This window comes from Hippocampus comes, unplaced genomic scaffold (assembly GCF_001891065.2).
Source record: "Hippocampus comes isolate QL1 unplaced genomic scaffold, H_comes_QL1_v1.1 scaffold41, whole genome shotgun sequence".
In the NCBI taxonomy this organism is placed as follows: domain Eukaryota; kingdom Metazoa; phylum Chordata; class Actinopteri; order Syngnathiformes; family Syngnathidae; genus Hippocampus; species Hippocampus comes.
In genome coordinates this window covers 4,048,395-4,067,803 of record NW_017805153.1, presented here as the reverse complement: position 1 = coordinate 4,067,803, position 19,409 = coordinate 4,048,395, and the positions used below count along the sequence as shown (strand labels likewise).

The following is a 19,409-nucleotide window of genomic DNA, read 5'->3' as shown; positions in this document are numbered from 1 at the left end:
CTGGAATGACTCATTTTTAGCATTGTTATTATTATTTCATGTTTGGGAAGACGTCGGGTATACGTCTGACGTCAACAACGAGGGCACGTCGCGTGTCTTTGTACAGAAGCGAATCATTGGTGTGTCGTCAGTGGTCACTCGAACATGTTTTGTCAACACAACCGTCATCAATAGCATTTCGCTGCGCCAATCCAGTTTGAATTGAGGTTTGTCAGTACCAGAAAGATGGCAACGGAGGAGCGTGACCAAGTGGTGAGTTTATTTTTAATTGAGAACGTCATTAGGTTGATGATCATTTGGTTGTAAATATATTTATTTCGAACTTCGGTGCCATACTTGTGATATACTTTGCAGGTTATATACTGTTTATGTGCTGTATTGTGCTTATAAAGTCTCTGACCAGTACAAGCCAAATGTATGTACAGACCAGTTATTGTGATCTAAACAGATGCATAGGCTGATGTTTATTATTGTTCGGTAGAATAAAGTACTGTACTCTGATCACATGCCCTTTGTTCAAATTACCAAAATGTAAATGTTTTTCCGTGTCAATAAGCAACCAACATCTCATAATAAAATTCTGGAGCGAAGATGGAGGAAAGTGCAACAACAGCGACTCCATTTACCAATGTATGTATTCAGCTCAATCGTCAGGATTCATTCATATAAATAGCAATCCATGTATGTGCTACTCACACTTTCATTCAAATTGCAGGCCAATTGGCTTCCTGCAAAGTGGCAGCTCTATGGCTATCGCCCAAGCAGTGGAGGCTTACAAGCAGAACAAAGAGAGGGGGAGAGTTGTGCGCAGCCCATCACCAGAGCCCCAATTCCCTCCAAGTGTAAGATATATCTCCATTCTTACAAACCAATGTTCGCGCTGCTGTCACAAATCATGCATGAAAAAAAAAATAATAATAATGTGGTATATTTCAACCTTTGCATTACAGATGCAAAGTGAAGATCGGAAGCACAGAGTAAGTTTAGTTTTTGAAAGCCAATTCCACCTACGGATCATTGAGTGTTCATTGGATAAATTGAGCCACCTATTTCCATGTATGCAGATGAACCGCATATTCTTGAGGCAGTGCATAGAAAGCCGCCCGGTCATTCCAATCCCGCAGGAATGGTTGGACTCCATCGACGGTCAAATCCCTCCTCAACTCAAAGACAGCCCTCAGAAAAACAAACTCCTGTATCAGCTCCTCACGGAAGTCAGTGACAACTTCCATGATGTTATCATCAAATACACAGGTATGTATACAGGATGTACATGTGTTTGTGTGTTTTGTCCACCTAAATCTAAAAAGCGTATGTCTAAAAACACTACACATTCTGTGCATTTGTTTAAGTGGACTCATTCCTGAAGGATCCAGAATGTGAAGAACCTGCTCCAGAAAAGCAGACGTCTCTTCCACTTGAGTGAGTGTTTCCTGGCCACATATGAGTTGTACGCATTGAAGATAAAACTATGAATTGAGTTTCTTTGGCACTTTTGGAATATGATTTTCTTTTGTAGTATTCTTGAATTTTCCCAAACACGACGCGAGAACTTTGTCACAAGCCGGAAGCTGATGAGGGCAAATTTGCACATTCTACATCCCATAATGCAAACTGTTTTGGAAATTGGACACACAACATTTTCTTCAATGTCCTTGGTGGATCTGACAGGATACAGGTATGTAAATGCAGAGAACGTCAATAAAGCAGGTACCCAAGCTGTTGAACAAAGTTGTACATGATTTTTGTTCAGGGCCTTGGGACCCGTTGATGGCAAAGTGTTGCAGAAAGACCTGGCTGTAGAATGCGAGACAGCAGAAGAACAAATCATGAATACCTGGTTCCCTAAAGTCATCAATTTATTAACAAGTCCAAAAACACTGGGTTCAGTTAAAGACAATGTCATGGATGCCTTCTTTGACTGCGCGTGCACCCTCATCTCGAATCAGGTGGAGTTCTGCCAGCAGACATAATCCGACATGTCTTTTTTTCAGTTTGTTTTTTTGTATCTTTGGTTTTCCCCAGATTGGTTTATTTACTTCATTGACACGGTCTGCACGCTTTCTCCAAATGTCTGTCCGATTTATCCTTTCCAAATTCCCAGCTGAAAGCCCTGATTCAGAGGAGTGTGGAAGGGTTTGTCTTCCCATTTCATCCGGACAACTACCACTTCTTACCCATCTTTCACATGTCCCTGACATTTAATGATGAACAGATGGGAATACACCCCACCTTGCAGGAACTTGAAGCAGATGTTTTTGAAATTCTGAATGCAATTACAAATACACTGCAGGTAGGCTCTCACATATCATAAATCTTTTTGTGCCAATTCCCCCGCCCCAATTTGCATATTGAAATGTATTCAGAGACAGTTCTGATCCATAGAAAGTGCAGACGGTTCAGTCGTGGTTGGCAGAATCTACATCTGCGTTTGTGGATGCCAAGGCCCCTGATCACACGCTTGCTTGGGCTCATTTCACTGTCACGGCAACTGTGCGCAAGAATCTCGAGGAACCTGACCGATATTTTCAGAACTATGGTGAGATGGAAACATAAGCTTAAATCATTTCATCATCCACCCAATTATTGATTTGCATGCTTTTCGAACATACAATTATTTTGTAGTTGACAACTATGACTGGTTAGTCAATGGAACTGCTCAGACACGAGTCGAGACTTTTGTGGAAGAAACTCACTCATTTGCTGAATATATTCAGGTGAGAATTCACAACTTCAGAAGTACTGGGCCACTCCTTCCTGATGACTGTCATGTGCGATCTAACTGTCTGTGCTTTCCAGCAAGTGGAAGAGTTCCGTGAATTGTCAAGGAAGCTCGGCAACCTCCCAACAAAGGTTCACTTTCCAATGGTCCAATTGTATTGTGAGGATCTGAACCAGGGACTGTCTAAAAAAGCAAAAACATGTGCTGAAATACTTATCAGCAACATGAAAACTAAACACACCGAGCAAAATTTACAGTGAGGCTCATTCTTACTGAAATGTGTCCCTTCATGGTGAACGGGGCTCCTTTACTAAATGTTTTTTGTTTCTCGTGAAAGGATCATCTCCGATTTTGAAACCATTCGAGAAACTGCTTTGAATGTACCAGAGACGACGGATGAAATGGCAAATATGATTGCATACATTGAGGCAACCAAGACAAAGGGTATTGCACTTCTTCATGAAAGGATCAAGGTACAATTAACAGATGTACTTATTTCTTGCATGTTGACACACTTGTGTAATTGTTTTTACGATCATAAAATTGCCGGAACTCGTTCATTTCGATCTCTGAATGTTTTTGCTATTATGATCTGGCAGAAGGCCTACAGCAGACTGAGCTACCTTCTAGATGTCCACATATTTGAACCAGAAGACCTTGATCTAAATTCAACTGTCTTCATGTGGCCATTGAAAATCCTTGAAGTGTTTGAACTCAGCGATGAGGTAATGCTGTCTGATCCAACATGTGAATTAAAAAATACTTTTCTTTTCAAGTATGATCATGGAGTGGATATGTGCGTTTTTAGGTTTTCCAGGAGGCAAAGAGGAAAGGGGAAAAGGAGATGCTTGCTAAAAGAGAAAGGGTCACAGTTCATCTGGCCAAGCTGCAACGGAGAGTTGACGAGTTCCCTCACTGCTCTGAACTTGATATGATGCAGCAGGTACAGATAATCATTTGTTCATTTGTGATCCCAGAGAACCATGAGGAGAGTTCCTTTATCTTCTCACACAATGAGAAGCATGGACAATAGAGAACCAACAGAACCCTATTTGAGCAATCACTTGTGGAATAGATGCAAGGAAGAACTTTAAAACGTCCGTCTTTAGAGGATATAGAGAAATGGAGGATTCCAAGGCAACAAGTTCAAGGGGAACCCTGCCGACTGCTCGAAGACAGCTGGGATAGGCTCCAGCACCCCCCGCGACTCTTGTGAGGATAAAGCTGTTCAGAAAATGGATGGATGGATGGACATCAGTCAGTAAAACTGAGTGATGATTCAGGACAAACCAAAGCAATACCTTTTTTTTCCCCAAAAACAGTGCTCTTATGCCTGGTCTTAAATGCTGAGAGAACATTTTCCCACATCCCAAATTTGAGAGATGGTTACATAGTTGCCATCGTCATAGCAACCCCAAACACCATGGCAGCTGAAGAAGGGTCATGGCATGCTGGAGGCTATCCCAGCCATCTTCGGGGAGTAGACGTGATACACCCTGTTCAGGTTGCCAGCCAATTGCGGGGCACACATAGACTAAACAACCATCCGAAAAATAAACATTAACACTCACAATCACACCTAGGGGAAATTTAGAGCATCCACCTACCATGTATGTTTTTGGAATGTGGGAGGAAACCAGTGTACCCGGAGAAAACCCAGGCAAGCACAGGGAGAACACCCACACAGGAAACTCCACACATGAAGGCCACAACCCAGAATCGAACCCTGGACCTCTGCACTGTGAGGCGGACATGCTAACCAGTGGTTTAGGGTGTCGCTTTATTGTAGTCAGTGTTCATTAAAGTCTGTAATCACATTGAAAGATGGTGTACCGCCACATTCAGGATTTGCATGTTTGTTTATATATACAATTTATATAAATTTAAATTTGAAAGACTTGTTGCAGAAATCTTGTAATTGAGTTGTAATAATCCTACCTTGGGTTAAAATAGAATGACACTAACAATTATTTGGGGTGTTTTTTAATAATTTATTTGTACTTGGCAATTTAAACTCGTTTGTCTTTTGAACAGTATATGGCAGATGTCAGAACAGTTCAGACCCTTCTCCAGGAGGCTGAGGAGTCAATTGAAGACATCCACAAAGATGAAACCTTTCATGAATGGGACCAGTCATTTTACCCAGAAGTTGAGATCATCAGACAGAATATTGAGCCATATCAAAAATTGTTTTCATTTATACTGAGGTGGCAACGCTCAGAGAGCAGGTTTGCTTTCAGTTCTATACATTTTGTGATGTAATTGCAACAGTCCCACTGAAGCCCTAAAATATCTTCTCTGTGAACAGTTGGATGGATGGTTCTTTCCTGGAGCTGGATGGAGAAGGAATGGAAGTGAAAGTGGATGAGTTCTACAGGGAGATCTTCAAGACGCTGAAGTATTTTCAGCAGAAAAAGAGCAAAAGTGAACTCGCTACTAAGAAGATAACTACTGGAACAACTAGACGACGACGTGGTGAAGAAGAGGCCAAAGCGGAGAGTCCTACAATTGTCTTGTGCTCCACTGTACTGGAGCAGGTCAAAGAGTTCAAGGTACAAGGTTCAAGGCAATATTAACTCTGAAAGTGATCACGTGAACAAGACTCCATGGTCATTTTTGGTCATTCTAAACCATTGTGTTTTTATTGTTAGGAACATACGCCTTTGCTGACTGTCCTGTGTAATCCGGGCATCAGAGATCGCCACTGGCAGCAAATGTCAGAGATCGTTGGGTATGACCTCACTCCCGACGCTGGTACAACACTACGCAAAGTTCTCAAGCAAAACTTACATCCTTACCTGGAAGAGTTTGAGTCAATCAGTGCTGCTGCAAGTAAAGTAGGTGTTCCTGCATTTTTACATTTCAGAGGAAAAAGTATAGGTTAACTGCAAAGTTTTATACCTCCTCTTATTTGCATGTTACAGGAGTTTTCCATGGAGAAAGCCATGAAAAACATGGTTACTGTTTGGGATGGTGTTTCTCTCCAGCATCAGCCTTACAGAGACACCGGTGTGTCCATCCTGACTGCTTTGGATGAAATTCAGGCAATGCTCGACGACCAGATTGTGAAAACTCAGACAATGAGGAACTCACCGTTTATAAAGCCCCTTGAAAACGAGATAAGGGTTAGTTTCAGGTTTCTATTTGCATGCTGACTAAACAATAATTTATTTCACTTGCGGCATTGTTGTGAATGTCTTTTTCCAAAAATATTGATCTGTGTTTGGTGATCAGGTTTGGGAGGAGCGTCTCCTTCGAATCCAGGAAACCATTGATGAGTGGCTGAAGGTGCAGGCACAATGGCTTTACCTTGAGCCCATATTCTGTTCTGCCGATATCATGCAGCAGATTCCAGAAGAAGGACGACTCTTCCAAATCGTTGACAAAAACTGGAAAGAGGTCATGAGGCACTGTGTTAAAGACTCAAAGGTATCTGTCTACATGTACTATCACCGTGTCCCGTCAATACCTTGGGGTCTATGGATGACAGTCAGGCAAGGCACCAGGATTTTTTTTCTCTCGAGGCCTTGCAGAGGCTTGGCCGATCAGTTGTGTGTGTGTGTGTGTGTGTGTGTGTGTGTGTGTGTGTGTGTGTGTGTGTGTGTGTGTGTGTGCGCGTGCGTGTGTGTGCAGCAGCAGCACACACGCGGAAACAGGAACTGGAACAGAATGGCTACTTCATTGCGAACTTAAAAATGTCTTAAAATGACAAAATGAAGTCAATAAATAAATCAATAAATACATTGCTGTGGGTTCTGAAGAGGGCCCAGAGAGATTTCTGAAGGTGTGGCATGATGACAGTAATTACGAAATTGTCTTCTATCAGCTTCTGGAGGCAACCGCAATGCCTGGTCTACTAGAGAAACTAATCGAGTCAAACGCCCACCTTGACACCATCATGAAAGGACTGAATGACTATCTGGAGAAAAAGCGTCTCTTCTTCCCAAGGTGAACAATACAATTGTTTTGTATCATTTTTCTGTCCATTGTGCAGTTTTTTTTTTTTTTATCTACATAGTAATCCCAATTATCAATACCAACTTTTAATTATGATTGCATGACTGCTTGTCACCCAGGTTCTTCTTTTTGTCCAATGATGAAATGCTGGAAATTCTTTCTGAGACCAAAGATCCACTGCGTGTACAGCCCCATCTTCGGAAGTGCTTTGAGGGTATTGCCAAGCTAGACTTCCTCCCAAATCTCGACATTCAGGTAAGCGTTCACACAGTGCACTTGCTGCATGGTAGCAGTACTCTTGGTTGATAGACTTTGCTCGCATGCTGACTATTTTTCTTTATAACTAAGGCAATGTACAGCAGTGAAGGGGAGCGTGTTGCTCTCATCGCACTCATATCTACATCTGAGGCCCAAGGAGCAGTAGAGAAATGGTTGGTACAAGTGGAAGACTTGATGATTCGAAGTGTCAGAGATGTAGTGGATCGCTCTAGAACGGTGAGAGAACGACGCTGACATTGATCATGTGTGATTTTTTTTTCTTATGTGCAAGGAAGTCCATTGTGGGTGTGAATATTCGCTCAACAAAATTGTAAACCCAACACTTTTGTTTTTGGCTCCAATTTTTCATGAATAGAACAAGAAGATTGCAGTTATTCTCCAGACATGCTGTGGACTTGTGAAAAAAAATAACCACCTTTAAAACATACATCAGAAAGTCCACAGAGTATGTAATAGGCAAGATATGAAGTGTTCATTGTTCATCTGAATGTCAATTTCACCACTTTCACCAACTATAAAGTGAAAATTGCAGAGAGAGAATTAGAATATGGCCACTCTCAAGGCTCCCGTTCATCTTTAGTGAAAGGTCTTTCAGACTCAGATAAAAAAAAAAAAAAAAAATCTATATTGACACCGAACTTGCCAGGTGTATTCAGCAATGAAAGAGTTTGCACCAAATGTGAGAGAATTCCGTGTTTATCTTCCTTGCTGTATTTATTGTTTTGAAACCTTTGATTTCAGACTGGGGCAAAAGTGTTTTTTTAAATTGTTTTGTCCAAAGGAGACAGTGTAAGAAAGAAATAAAGTGGAATGGTTGTTTTCATCACAGGCCTATGCTGAAACCCCACGGAACCAGTGGGTGAAGGAGTGGCCTGGGCAGGTGGTGATATGTACCTCACAAATGTTCTGGACCTTGGAGGTGCACGAAGCCATCAGGGGAGGACATGAAGTAAGGTTTAGTTATCCTTTGTATTAACAGTACAGAATACTGAAGATGAATAAACACACTGTTTAAAATAATAAAAAACCACAATGATGAAAGAGTACTGTACAGCATGTCTCACAATTGTCTTTAAATAGCACTTTTCACCTGATGTGACGCCTCATGACAGTATATTGTGATAAAAGTTAACTTCAATAACTATGATAACTGTGTCTTTGATGGCCTCAACAGGGTGTGAAAAACTACTACCAGCAACTCCAGAATCAGCTGGCCGACATTGTGGGGCTAGTGAGAGGGAAACTACCCAAGCAAACACGGATTACCTTGGGAGCACTGGTGACAATTGATGTCCATGCCAGGGATGTAGTTATGGAGCTAATTGAGCATGGTACCTCATGACACAAAGGACTTTGTTCATTTTGCTGTTACTCTGTTTTAAAATTACTCTGTTAAAATAAGATACAAGTACATTTACTTTTTTTTTTTTCTTTCAGGTGTTGAAAATGAAAACGATTTTAGATGGCTAGCCCAGCTTCGTTACTACTGGAGCACCAACAATGTCCGAGTTCGCATTATAAACTGTGATGTGAAGTATGCCTATGAGTACCTGGGGAACTCTTTTCGTCTGGTCATCACGCCACTGACTGACAGATGCTACAGAACTCTGGTATACATGACAGTGATTAGACCAAAAAAAAAAGATGCGACCCTTTATCAGTCTTTTTTTTTTAAATCAATGTTGTGATTTCATGATGAAATAACCGTTATACTTTTACAGATTGGGGCGTTTTACCTCCATTTGGGTGGGGCACCTGAGGGTCCAGCTGGAACTGGAAAGACAGAAACCACCAAGGATCTAGCCAAAGCTTTAGCTGTACAATGTGTGGTCTTCAACTGTTCCGATGGACTGGATTATCTTGCTATGGGCAAAGTAACATCAGACCACCAAAACAAAGTCATATCCGATTAAGATATCTGAATCTAACAAAGGTCCCTTTTTTCAGTTTTTCAAAGGATTAGCTTCTTCTGGAGCGTGGGCTTGCTTTGACGAATTCAACCGTATTGAGCTTGAGGTCTTGTCTGTCGTGGCCCAGCAAGTCCTTTGCATCCAGAGGGCTATTGAGATGAACTTGGAGTACTTTGACTTTGAAGGAACCATGCTGAAACTCAACCCCAACTGTTTTGTGTCCATCACAATGAATCCCGGTTACGCAGGGCGCTCTGAACTCCCTGACAATCTTAAGGTCTTCTAACTTTATCAAATACATCATAGGGGCTCTTTTAACGCAACGTTGGTATCTGAAAAAGTGCATTTGGATTGCGTAGCATCAGATTGTGAAATGAATCAACATTTTGATCATGGGGTTTTCCATTTATCTTAACATGATGGCGGCCGGCCTTTTATTTTCTTCAGGTGTTGTTTCGAACAGTGACCATGATGGTCCCCAACTATGCTCTGATCGCAGAGATCTCCCTCTATTCTTACGGATTCCTCAATGCCAAGCCTCTTTCAGTCAAGATTGCAATGACATACAGGCTCTGTTCAGAGCAGCTCTCCTCCCAGTTCCATTACGATTATGGCATGAGGGCTGTCAAAGCTGTACTTGTGGCAGCAGGAAACCTCAAACTAAAGTATCCAGATGAAAATGAGGACATACTGGTACTCATGCTGAGCTTTATGCAACAGTGATTTTTTTCCCCTTAATTACTTTGTTCTATTGATTGATCACCATTTTCTGTGTTAACGTCTAGCTTCTGAGGTCGATCAAAGATGTTAACGAGCCAAAGTTTCTTTCGCATGATATTCCACTGTTCAACGGAATCACGAGTGATTTATTCCCTGGCATTTCGCTTCCTGAGGCTGACTATGAGGTAAGATGGGCCAAAATCGTACTTATCTATTGTCTCTTGCTAAATGGTACAATGGAGACAGTACGTGCTGTATATTACATTCACTCATGTCTTTACCAGTTATTTTTGGAAGCTGCTCTCGAGTGCTGTGAAAAGCACAATGTCCAGTCAACACAGATCTTCCTAGAAAAGATGATTCAGACATATGAGATGATGATAGTCCGGCATGGGTATGTTTCTTTTAGAACTCCCGGTTGCTTCATGAGGATGTGTTTTATTTCTTATTTTGGAGAAGAGAGTATCGTATTCCCCAACAACTTCAATCAACGTGGCATTGCATTAGGATCCAACCTTTATTGTTCAGATTCATGCTGGTGGGAGAGTCATTTTCTGGGAAGACCAAAGTGCTCCATGTCCTTGCTGACACACTGATTCTGATGAATGAAAAAGGCTATGGGGAGGAAGAAAAGGTCATTTTCAGGACATTGAACCCAAAGGCGATCACCATGGGACAGCTCTTTGGACAGTTTGATCTTGTTTCTCATGAGGTAGGACCTTGGATCTGTTTTTAAAGTTCAAATCGTCTTATAGAGCTCTTATAGTCTGCTTCTTTTATTTTCTTTCTTTTAGTGGACTGATGGTATTGTGGCTAACACGTTTCGTGAGTATGCATCGGCTGAAACGCCAGACCGTAAGTGGGTAGTCTTTGATGGTCCCATCGATACGTTGTGGATTGAAAGTATGAACACCGTGCTGGATGACAACAAAAAGGTATCTGCAGCATTTTACAATATACATAAAAGCTATTCGACTGATCTTTATCGTGATTTGTTATTTTCATCTCTATTGTTTGTATTCACATCACAGCTGTGTCTGATGAGTGGAGAAATTATCCAGATGTCCAATCAGATGAGTCTAATTTTTGAAGCGATGGATCTCTCACAGGCCTCTGTAAGTTTGGAGTTCCTGAATAACTTGCAAATATGTTTCAAATAATGTCGTTACAACCTAAACTATCCAAATGGGAATTAGCACGCAATAAAAAGTCTGATGTCATGATGGCAAGCTTTGAAAGAAAAATGCATCTTTCCCATGGCAGCCTGCCACAGTCAGTCGATGTGGTATGATCTATATGGAACCTTCTCAGTTGGGCTGGGAACCTTTAGTGATCTCCTGGATGAACACACTGCCTGAGATTTTGAAAAGTCCTGATCACAACAATCTGCTGCTAGAACTCTTTCATTGGCTGCTGCCACCTGCCTTCAGGCTGGTGCGAAAACACTGCAGAGTAAGTATCACAGGACCGTGGCGTTATCGAGATGTAAAAACCCCAAAAGGCCAAAGGAGTTTTCACCAACTTAATAAGCATGAATGTTGTCATGTCTTTGCCTTTTTGTTGTCAGGAAGTTGTGCCCACAACCAACTGGAACACATCTGTGTCATTATGTAGACTGTTTGAGATGCTGCTAGCTGAACCACTGGAGACAGAGACACATGATAAAACAATTCGAACCTGGATCTTGGTACAAATATTTATTATTTGTCACACTATTATTTATAAACAGAAACACCCTGAATGGCATATTTCGTCTAAATTCTCGACATTTCATCTGGCTTTTCTGCAATAGTTATCTGTTTTGGGATTGCAGGCCGCCTTTTCCTTCTCCCTGGTGTGGTCTGTGGGGGGCAGTTGTGATTCAAAGAGCAGGGAGATGTTTAGTGAGTTCATCAGGGATACAGTGGCTGGAAGGTCAGCAGATCATCCAGTTCCTGAAATTGTGGGCAAATGGGAGTGCCCAGTGGACGAGAAAGGCCTGGTGTACGACTATTTCTACGAGGTACCACTGACTTACATCAGGCAGAAACTTTTGTCTTTTAAATCGCGACTTTAGAATCACTCTTCTTCAGTCAAATCGAACATCTTGTTCAGTTTAAAGGAAAAGGCAAATGGATTCACTGGAATGACGCCATCAAAAGTGTCAGCCTTGGGGATAAAACCACCAAAGTGCAGGACATCATTGTTCCCACCATTGACTCGGTTCGCTACACCTTCCTAATGGACATTTGCATCACCTATGGAATGTATGTTTGTCTGTTCACAGAAATATGAATGGGATGAATTTGTCCCCTTGTGTCAACTGTTTCAATCTCTCCTTCTCTGCTCAGGCCTCTGCTGTTGGCTGGCCCTACAGGCACTGGAAAGTCAGTGTATGTCATGGAGAAGTTGATGAACGGTTTGGACAAAGACCTCTTTTTACCCCTCTCAATCAATTTCTCAGCCCGCACCACAGCCAACCAAACACAGGTCAGGTGGAACCACTGATGAGTATGAATGCTCTTGCAACTTTGACTGGCCTCATTCTTTACTCTTTGTGTTTACCAGAACATCATCATGGCCAAATTAGATAAGAGACGGAAAGGTGTGTTTGGCCCTCCGATGGGGAAGAAGTACCTCATATTCATAGATGATGTGAATATGCCAGCACTGGAACAGTTTGGAGCTCAGCCTCCCGTGGAGCTTCTTCGACAGTTTATGGATCACAAGAAGTGGTATGGGCCATGGCCACCCAAACACCAAAATAAAGACCGTGAATGGAAGAGGATACAAAACACTGCTTGACTAATCCATCCTTTTCTGGCAGGTATGACCTGAAGGATACTTCCGGCATCAAATTAGTTGACATCCAGGTCATTACAGCCATGGGTCCTCCTGGTGGCGGGAGGAATGCTGTGACATCTCGCTTCCTACGTCATTTCAACATTTTTAGCATCAATTCTTTCAGTGATGAGACCATGGTTCGCATCTTCTCCATTATGGTGGCATTCTATCTCAAGAACAATGAATTTCCACCAGAATATTTTACTATTGGTAGCCAAACGGTGACAGCAACCATGGACGTGAGTCCTCCAGATCCGACCAATACTTATCTTCTTTTCAACAAACACTTATCTTTCCAATAACTTGAGTTTTTCAAATGTATTTTCAAAGGTCTACAAGCAAGCCATGGAAAATTTGCTTCCGACACCAGCCAAGTCTCACTACACGTTTAATTTGCGTGACTTCTCACGTGTAATCCAAGGGTGCCTGCTTGTGAAGAGCAAATCTCTGGAGAACAAACGCACGATGATTCGGCTGTTTGTCCACGAGGTCTTCCGCGTCTTTTATGATCGTCTGGTGGATGACAAGGACCGAGCATGGTTCTATCAACTGATGACCAAGATCCTCAAAGATCACTTCAATGAAGCCTTTAACATGGTGTTTGATCACCTGAAACAAGGCAGTAAAGTATGTTGATTTTATTTTTTGCTGTTCTCATTGTGGATTTAGATCTAGGTTGCTCAGCCCTATCTTTATTCATGATGCCAGAGATCAAAATTTGTGGTGTTTCTAAAAATGAATCATAACATTGAATGCAATTTTAATTTGGCATCCTCTTTGTCAGTTGGTCGAGCAAGACATGCAGACTCTTCTGTTTGGTGATTACATGAACCCCGAACTTGAGGTTGAGGAACGCTTGTATGCCGAAGTGCCTTCTGTAGAAAGCTTTGCTGAGGTCGTGGAGTCATGTCTTGTTGAATACAACCAGATGAACAAGAGCCGCATGTATCTCGTCATCTTCCGGTAAATCACAACTGCAGCACACAGTCAATTAAACTCTGAGATTTACAGTCAACTGTATGAAAAACAGCTGCATTTATTTTGTTTTTTTCATGTTAATTTTTCCTTCAGACAAACTTTGCTTTTGATGAATGCACACCTAAATACTAGCATTAATGCGGCAATCACATTGAATATGTACAAAATTTTGTCTGACACAGTTATGTCTTGGAGCACCTGTCTCGTATAAGCCGTGTGTTGAAGCAGCCAGGAGGGCATGCTCTCCTTGTAGGAGTTGGAGGCAGTGGGCGCCAGTCCATCACTCGTTTGGCCACTTTCATCGCCCAGATGAGCCTTTTCCAGCCTGAGATCTCAAAGAGCTACGGCATGGTTGAGTGGAGAGATGACCTCAAGGTCAGCGTTGCACTAGTAATCTGCATACATCACAAGTGTTCAAATTTTTGGTCTCTTCGTCTGATGTAACACATTTTAACATAACATTACAGAAGTTGCTCAAGGATGCAGGGGTGAAGGGTCAAAGAATCGTATTTTTGCTCACTGATGCCCAAATCAAAGATGAGGCTTTCCTTGAAGATGTGAACAGTGTCTTGAACACAGGAGAGGTGCCCAATATGTTTGCAATGGATGAAAAACAGGATATCATTGAAGTAAGACATTAAAATTACTTGCACGGTGCACTTTCCAATTATTTTTACAATTGAGTCATAAATCCTATCCTTAACTGAGGCCAGAGCCCTGCAGTTCTTTGCATGTTGTTTTTGATTTTTTTTTTTTGTGACCTCCTCGTGGTGTCAGCACTGCTCGTTTGGAGTAAATGTGGTTGTCTGCCCACTATGGAGAAGGTTCACCACTGTGACTAATTATCTCAGTTTGTGGACAATGGCTCTGACTGTGGTTTGCTGGAGTTCCAAAGCCTTGGAAATTACTTCTTAAACTTTTCCAGACTGATTTCAACCACTTTGTTTCTCAATGTGTTCTTACATTCCTTTGGATTGTGACATGATGCCTTTCGTTCGGAAAACTTTTAGCCTCTTGACTTTGTCTGACAGCTCCCCTATTTTACAGACCATGAAGCGCATTGTATTAATAGTTGCACTGAGTTAAAAGGTGCATTATTTTTTGATCGCGGCTCGGTGGTTCAGTGGTTAGCGCGTTGACCTCACGGTGCAGAGGTACCGGGTTCAATTCCAGCTCTGGCATCCCTGTGTGGAGTTTGCATGTTCTCCCTGGGCCTGCGTGGGTTTTCTCCGGGTGCTCCAGTTTCCTCCCACATTCCAAAGCAGGCTGATTGAACACTCAAAATTGTCCCTTGATGTGAGTGTGAGCGCGGATGGTTGTTCGTCTTCTGTGCCCTGCAATTGGCTCGCAACCGGTCCAAGGTGTCTCCTGCCTACTGCCCGAAGACAGCTGGGTTAGGCTCCAGCATCCCCCGCGACCCTTGTAGGAATAAAGCGGATTGGAAAATTGATGGATGGGTTGCTTTTGGGGAGGCCCGGTAGTCCAGTGGTTAGCACTTCGACTTCACAGTGCAGAGGTACCGGGTTCAATTCCAGCTCCATCCTCCCTATGTGGAGTTTGCATGTTCTCCCCGGGCCTGCGTGGGTTCTCTCCGGGTACTCCGGTTTCCTCTCACATTCCAAAAACATGCATGTCAGGCTGATTGAACACTCTAAATTGTCCCTAGGTGTGAGTGTGAGCATGAATGGTTGTTTGTCTCTGTGTGCCTTGCGATTGGCCGGCAACCTATTCAGGGTGTCCCCCGCCTACTGCCCGAAGACAGCTAGGATAGCCTCCAGCACCCCCCGCGACCCTAGTTAGGAAAAAGCGGTTTGGAAAATGAATGAATAAATGAATGGATTATTTTTGTGAAACACTGCAACTTAAAATAGTTCATTCTAATTGTACCATATGCGTATTTGATAGATTTAGCACTATTATTTTAGATTCAGACCGGTCGAAAACATCGGGTGGTGCCACATTTTTCACTTGCTTTTGTTTGCCGAAGCAAGTACACAGGGGTAGGAAGGCATCCTCCGACAGAGCATAAAAAAAGTTCGCTCGTCAATCTGGTTTACTGGTGGTTGCGTTAATACTTTGGCTAATACTAAAGCTACCTTGGTTGACAGTTGAACAGCTGTAAATAGGTCAATGTACTCACCATTATCTGGCCTTTTTTGCTCTGTTCTAGCAGCTATTGGAAACTGGCCGTGTCGTTTACCTTGTGCCGCTCCGGTCCCACATTGTAACATTGGAACTATTCCGCTAAAAAAGCTAAATGCTTAAATTGGAGTTTACCGTCTCGTAGGACTACATTTCATATGATTCTTAAACACAAGCAGGAAACAGTCATAGTTATAGTCATAGTTACGTATGACGAAAACATGTTAGCAGTCTGCCTGCAAGTGCTTCCATGCGGATGAGAATGACAACCCAAACATAATAGGAAGAAATTTGTATTAAAGATGATGAACTGAAATGCTGACATTCATCCCTGCATGTGGTGCACAGCATGACAAGGCACACTGTCAATTTTTGAGCGTGCCTTATGGTCCGAAAATATGGTATTATTTGTGATTTCTTTACCCAAAATATCTGGCAGTAATCAGGCCTGGCAGTGGTGTGGCCAGTGAAATTTAACTCACAGTTAACTCATGATCTTACAAGGAGAGGGACTCTTACATTTTTACATCAGGCCAAATAAGTTTGGCTTGATAAGTGGGACACAATATCTGAAAAGTAAAACATAATTTTATATTCATTGGGACATCTTTGTGGGATAATCGAACTGTCTCTATAATCTGAAACATTTAAGTGTAGTGCACACACAAAGTTAAATGGAAGGGGCAAATATGGTTTCATGGCACTGGATGGATTAATGTGTGTTGGTAGGAAGTGTTTTTTGCCCACAACTCCATAATGATGCTTTTATCCTGTTCGAGTTCAAAATCTGGATCTGCACTGCATACAGTATGATGTCATTCTTTTCCCATTTCCAGACAGTACGTCCTATTGCCCAAGCGAAGAATAAGAGTGTCGAGTTGAGCTCTTTAACTCTGTTCAACTACTTTGTGGCACGCTGCAAGCAAAACCTGCACATTGTTGTGGCTTTTAGTCCTATTGGCGAAGCCTTTCGAAATCGTCTGCGCCAGTTTCCATCTCTTATCAACTGTTGCACCATTAACTGGTTTCAGGTACGAAATATGCATCATCAATTTGAATTTTTACTGAGATATGAAAAAGTCATGATCCACAAAAAGTTTTCAAAATCGAGAGGTCTAGAAAACAACACTTGAGCAAGAGCTACAAAGTCAATAATCCGACAAGAGACATGGAATCTTGGCAGTCCTGAAATACAAGGTTTCCTCATGATGATCAAATTGGCAGCAGGTGTGCATGCTAAGAGAGAAGCCTTATACTGCCACCTGCTGGAGAAACACAAGAACAGGATCATGACAATATATGACTCGTTTAATAATTTGATCTTTTATTATAGAGATCGGTATTTTGCGTCAGAAAAACGTCATGGTAAACCACCAAACAAAAATTTTTAAAAGTATGTATACTGAAATAATGACCTTGTTTCATTTGAGTACTTATCAAATGTGAAATATAGGTTTGTAGAGTTGAACATAAAGCTGATGTACTGTATTTGCCAGGAACCATGACTTATTCTTTTGTAAGAATGGCAACATCTTAATACACAGGTTTGTTGTACCTTTTGCCAAGTTATTTGATATGCTTACCACTATGTCACTGGCATAGACAGAAAAACAATAGTAATCGAAATAATTATAAATGTAATTAAAATAATGCTGTGAATATACACAAGTCAACGCGTACATATCGCGTATATATATATATATATATATATATATATATATATACACACACACACACACACACACACACACACACACACACACACACACACACACACCGTATTTTCTGCACTATAGGGCGCACCAAAATGTCTTCAATTTTCTTAAAAGCTCACCGAGCGCCTTAAAATCAACAAAGACTCACCTGTCTTTGTTGAAAAAAGGAGAGCTGTGGTTTTATTTTTTTTTAAATGCAGACTTTATTAATGGTTTTCACAGTCTCAACAAATACAGGTACTGTACATTTTTGTCCGTCTCCGTGCCTTCTTCCGTTCCACTTCAGAGGCGTTCATGGCCGCCTCCGAAAAACGTAAATTAATTATTACTTCAATGAAACCATGAAGAAAATCAAGCAAGGAAATCACAAAATAAATTCTGTAGGGGGGGGGATACAGAATTTATTTTGAGATTTCCTCGCTTGATTTTCTGTTTTGATGCATGCATTATTTTCAATTTTGTAGTTTCATTGAAGTACAGTAATAGTTAATTTACATTTTTCAGAGGCGGTCATGAACGCCTCTCAAGTTGAACAGACGCCTCTCGAGTTGAATGGAAGGAGCATAGCACCATCTAGTGGAGGCAGTGTAGATTGCGCCTTATAATGTGAAGCGTCCAATGTATGAAAAAAATTTACAAAATAGCCATTCATTGAAGGTGCACCTCATAATCCAGTGCGTCTTTTATATATATATATGAATGTACTCACACACACACACACAAACACACACATATCATATATATATAGCGGATGGATAGCTCAGTTGGTAAGGCACTGGTTTGGCGTACGGGAGACGGGGTTTCGAATCCCGCAGGGGGCAAAGAAATAAGCACACAACACCACCCAGTGTAGGTCCTTGGGCAAGACCCTTCACACGAATGCCTATCTCATACAATGATGAGAGAAAATAAAACGAATGACATGCCGGCTCAGACGTCTGCGTCAGGTGCTGGGGAACCAGAGCACCTTGATGAAAAATGAGCTTCTGGAACAAAGCGGAGATGGGCGAGATGCGATAACATGGCTCTGTTGGAATGCTACTACTCAAGCAACCCTAGTCAGAGGGGTTACATGCAGAGAATGTGGGCTGAATGGTTACTTCGAAACCCACAGGCATGGTTGACCACGAAACAACTAGTAGCTCAGTGTTCCAACATCCACAAACGGCAATTGCTGTCACAACTTGAGATTAATGAGGTACAACGCAGATTCCATGGTGAAGGGCCCCAGACTGCCAGATCAGAGGAGGAGGCCATGCTGAGCGAGGCAGCAACTGACCTGAAAGCTAAGATCATGGCGAGAATGAAAGCTGGGCAACCTAGAAACTGATTACAACGTCTATGTGAAGCACCATCTGAAAGTCTCATGGAAAGTGTGAATGCAGCACTGAGGGCGATCCCGACCATAACGATCACGGAAACCAATAAGCTGATATATGCTTCAGCATCAGTGATCCGAGAGATGCTTGGCTATAAGAGCAACCATGGGAGCCATGAGATACTTTACCCACCATGGAATGAGGCCAGAAGAATAAACAGGCTTTTCGCAACACAACCTGCGAAAGTGTACGCTCAGTGGCAGGGTCCAAACAACAGAGCTGACCCACCAAGACTGGAAACTGAAAGGTACTGGAAAGGCATATGGGAGAAGGAGGTTGGACATAACGGCAGTGCACAATGGCTGGTGACCCTGAGAGAGGAGCACAACAACCTCCCTGAACAGAACCCAGTCACCATAACAGTGGCAGACATACAGGAAAGAGTCTCAGATATGAAAAACTGGACAGCACCCGGCCCAGACATGGTCCACACCTACTGGCTAAAGAAACTCACAGCACTCTATGAGTTGCTGAGGGATAGGACTCACCCAGGATGGCTAACCAAAGGGCGAACAATCCTGATCATGAAGGATTCCTCAAAGGGTGCAGTCCCATCCAACTATCGGCCACAACATGGGAGCTCATGTCAGGCATCATTGCGGCTAAGATAAGTGGATAAATGGATCAATACATGAATGAAGCACAGAAGGGCATTGGTAGAGATACCGGAGGAGCCAAACATCAGCTCCTGGTTGACAGAACAGTCGCACAAGACTGCAGGTACCGACATACCAACCTGTGCACAGCCTGGATTGATTACAAGAAAGACTCGATGCCACATACA

General features: G+C 42.2%; 1 protein-coding gene across 1 annotated transcript in view; it reads left to right on the top strand.

The window, feature by feature from the left end:
• LOC109515055 (dynein heavy chain 12, axonemal-like) overlaps window positions 1-19,409 on the top strand; it is a 28,699-nt gene continuing 9,290 nt past the window's right edge. Inside the window, 46 exon segments of the mRNA XM_019868621.1 lie at window positions 1-252; window positions 557-630; window positions 716-842; window positions 951-977; window positions 1,065-1,254; window positions 1,353-1,422; window positions 1,520-1,678; window positions 1,754-1,949; window positions 2,105-2,293; window positions 2,386-2,539; window positions 2,626-2,717; window positions 2,800-2,978; window positions 3,060-3,195; window positions 3,322-3,447; window positions 3,531-3,665; window positions 4,757-4,950; window positions 5,031-5,274; window positions 5,374-5,559; window positions 5,647-5,847; window positions 5,957-6,151; window positions 6,549-6,670; window positions 6,799-6,934; window positions 7,028-7,174; window positions 7,788-7,907; window positions 8,133-8,289; window positions 8,396-8,568; window positions 8,680-8,832; window positions 8,906-9,145; window positions 9,316-9,561; window positions 9,654-9,773; window positions 9,873-9,982; window positions 10,117-10,300; window positions 10,383-10,523; window positions 10,620-10,703; window positions 10,852-11,040; window positions 11,156-11,275; window positions 11,402-11,590; window positions 11,683-11,834; window positions 11,919-12,057; window positions 12,136-12,302; window positions 12,395-12,650; window positions 12,742-13,038; window positions 13,196-13,374; window positions 13,572-13,764; window positions 13,857-14,018; window positions 16,368-16,562. Coding sequence (XP_019724180.1) covers window positions 226-252; window positions 557-630; window positions 716-842; window positions 951-977; window positions 1,065-1,254; window positions 1,353-1,422; window positions 1,520-1,678; window positions 1,754-1,949; window positions 2,105-2,293; window positions 2,386-2,539; window positions 2,626-2,717; window positions 2,800-2,978; window positions 3,060-3,195; window positions 3,322-3,447; window positions 3,531-3,665; window positions 4,757-4,950; window positions 5,031-5,274; window positions 5,374-5,559; window positions 5,647-5,847; window positions 5,957-6,151; window positions 6,549-6,670; window positions 6,799-6,934; window positions 7,028-7,174; window positions 7,788-7,907; window positions 8,133-8,289; window positions 8,396-8,568; window positions 8,680-8,832; window positions 8,906-9,145; window positions 9,316-9,561; window positions 9,654-9,773; window positions 9,873-9,982; window positions 10,117-10,300; window positions 10,383-10,523; window positions 10,620-10,703; window positions 10,852-11,040; window positions 11,156-11,275; window positions 11,402-11,590; window positions 11,683-11,834; window positions 11,919-12,057; window positions 12,136-12,302; window positions 12,395-12,650; window positions 12,742-13,038; window positions 13,196-13,374; window positions 13,572-13,764; window positions 13,857-14,018; window positions 16,368-16,562 — 7,272 coding nt within the window. The 5' untranslated portion in view covers window positions 1-225.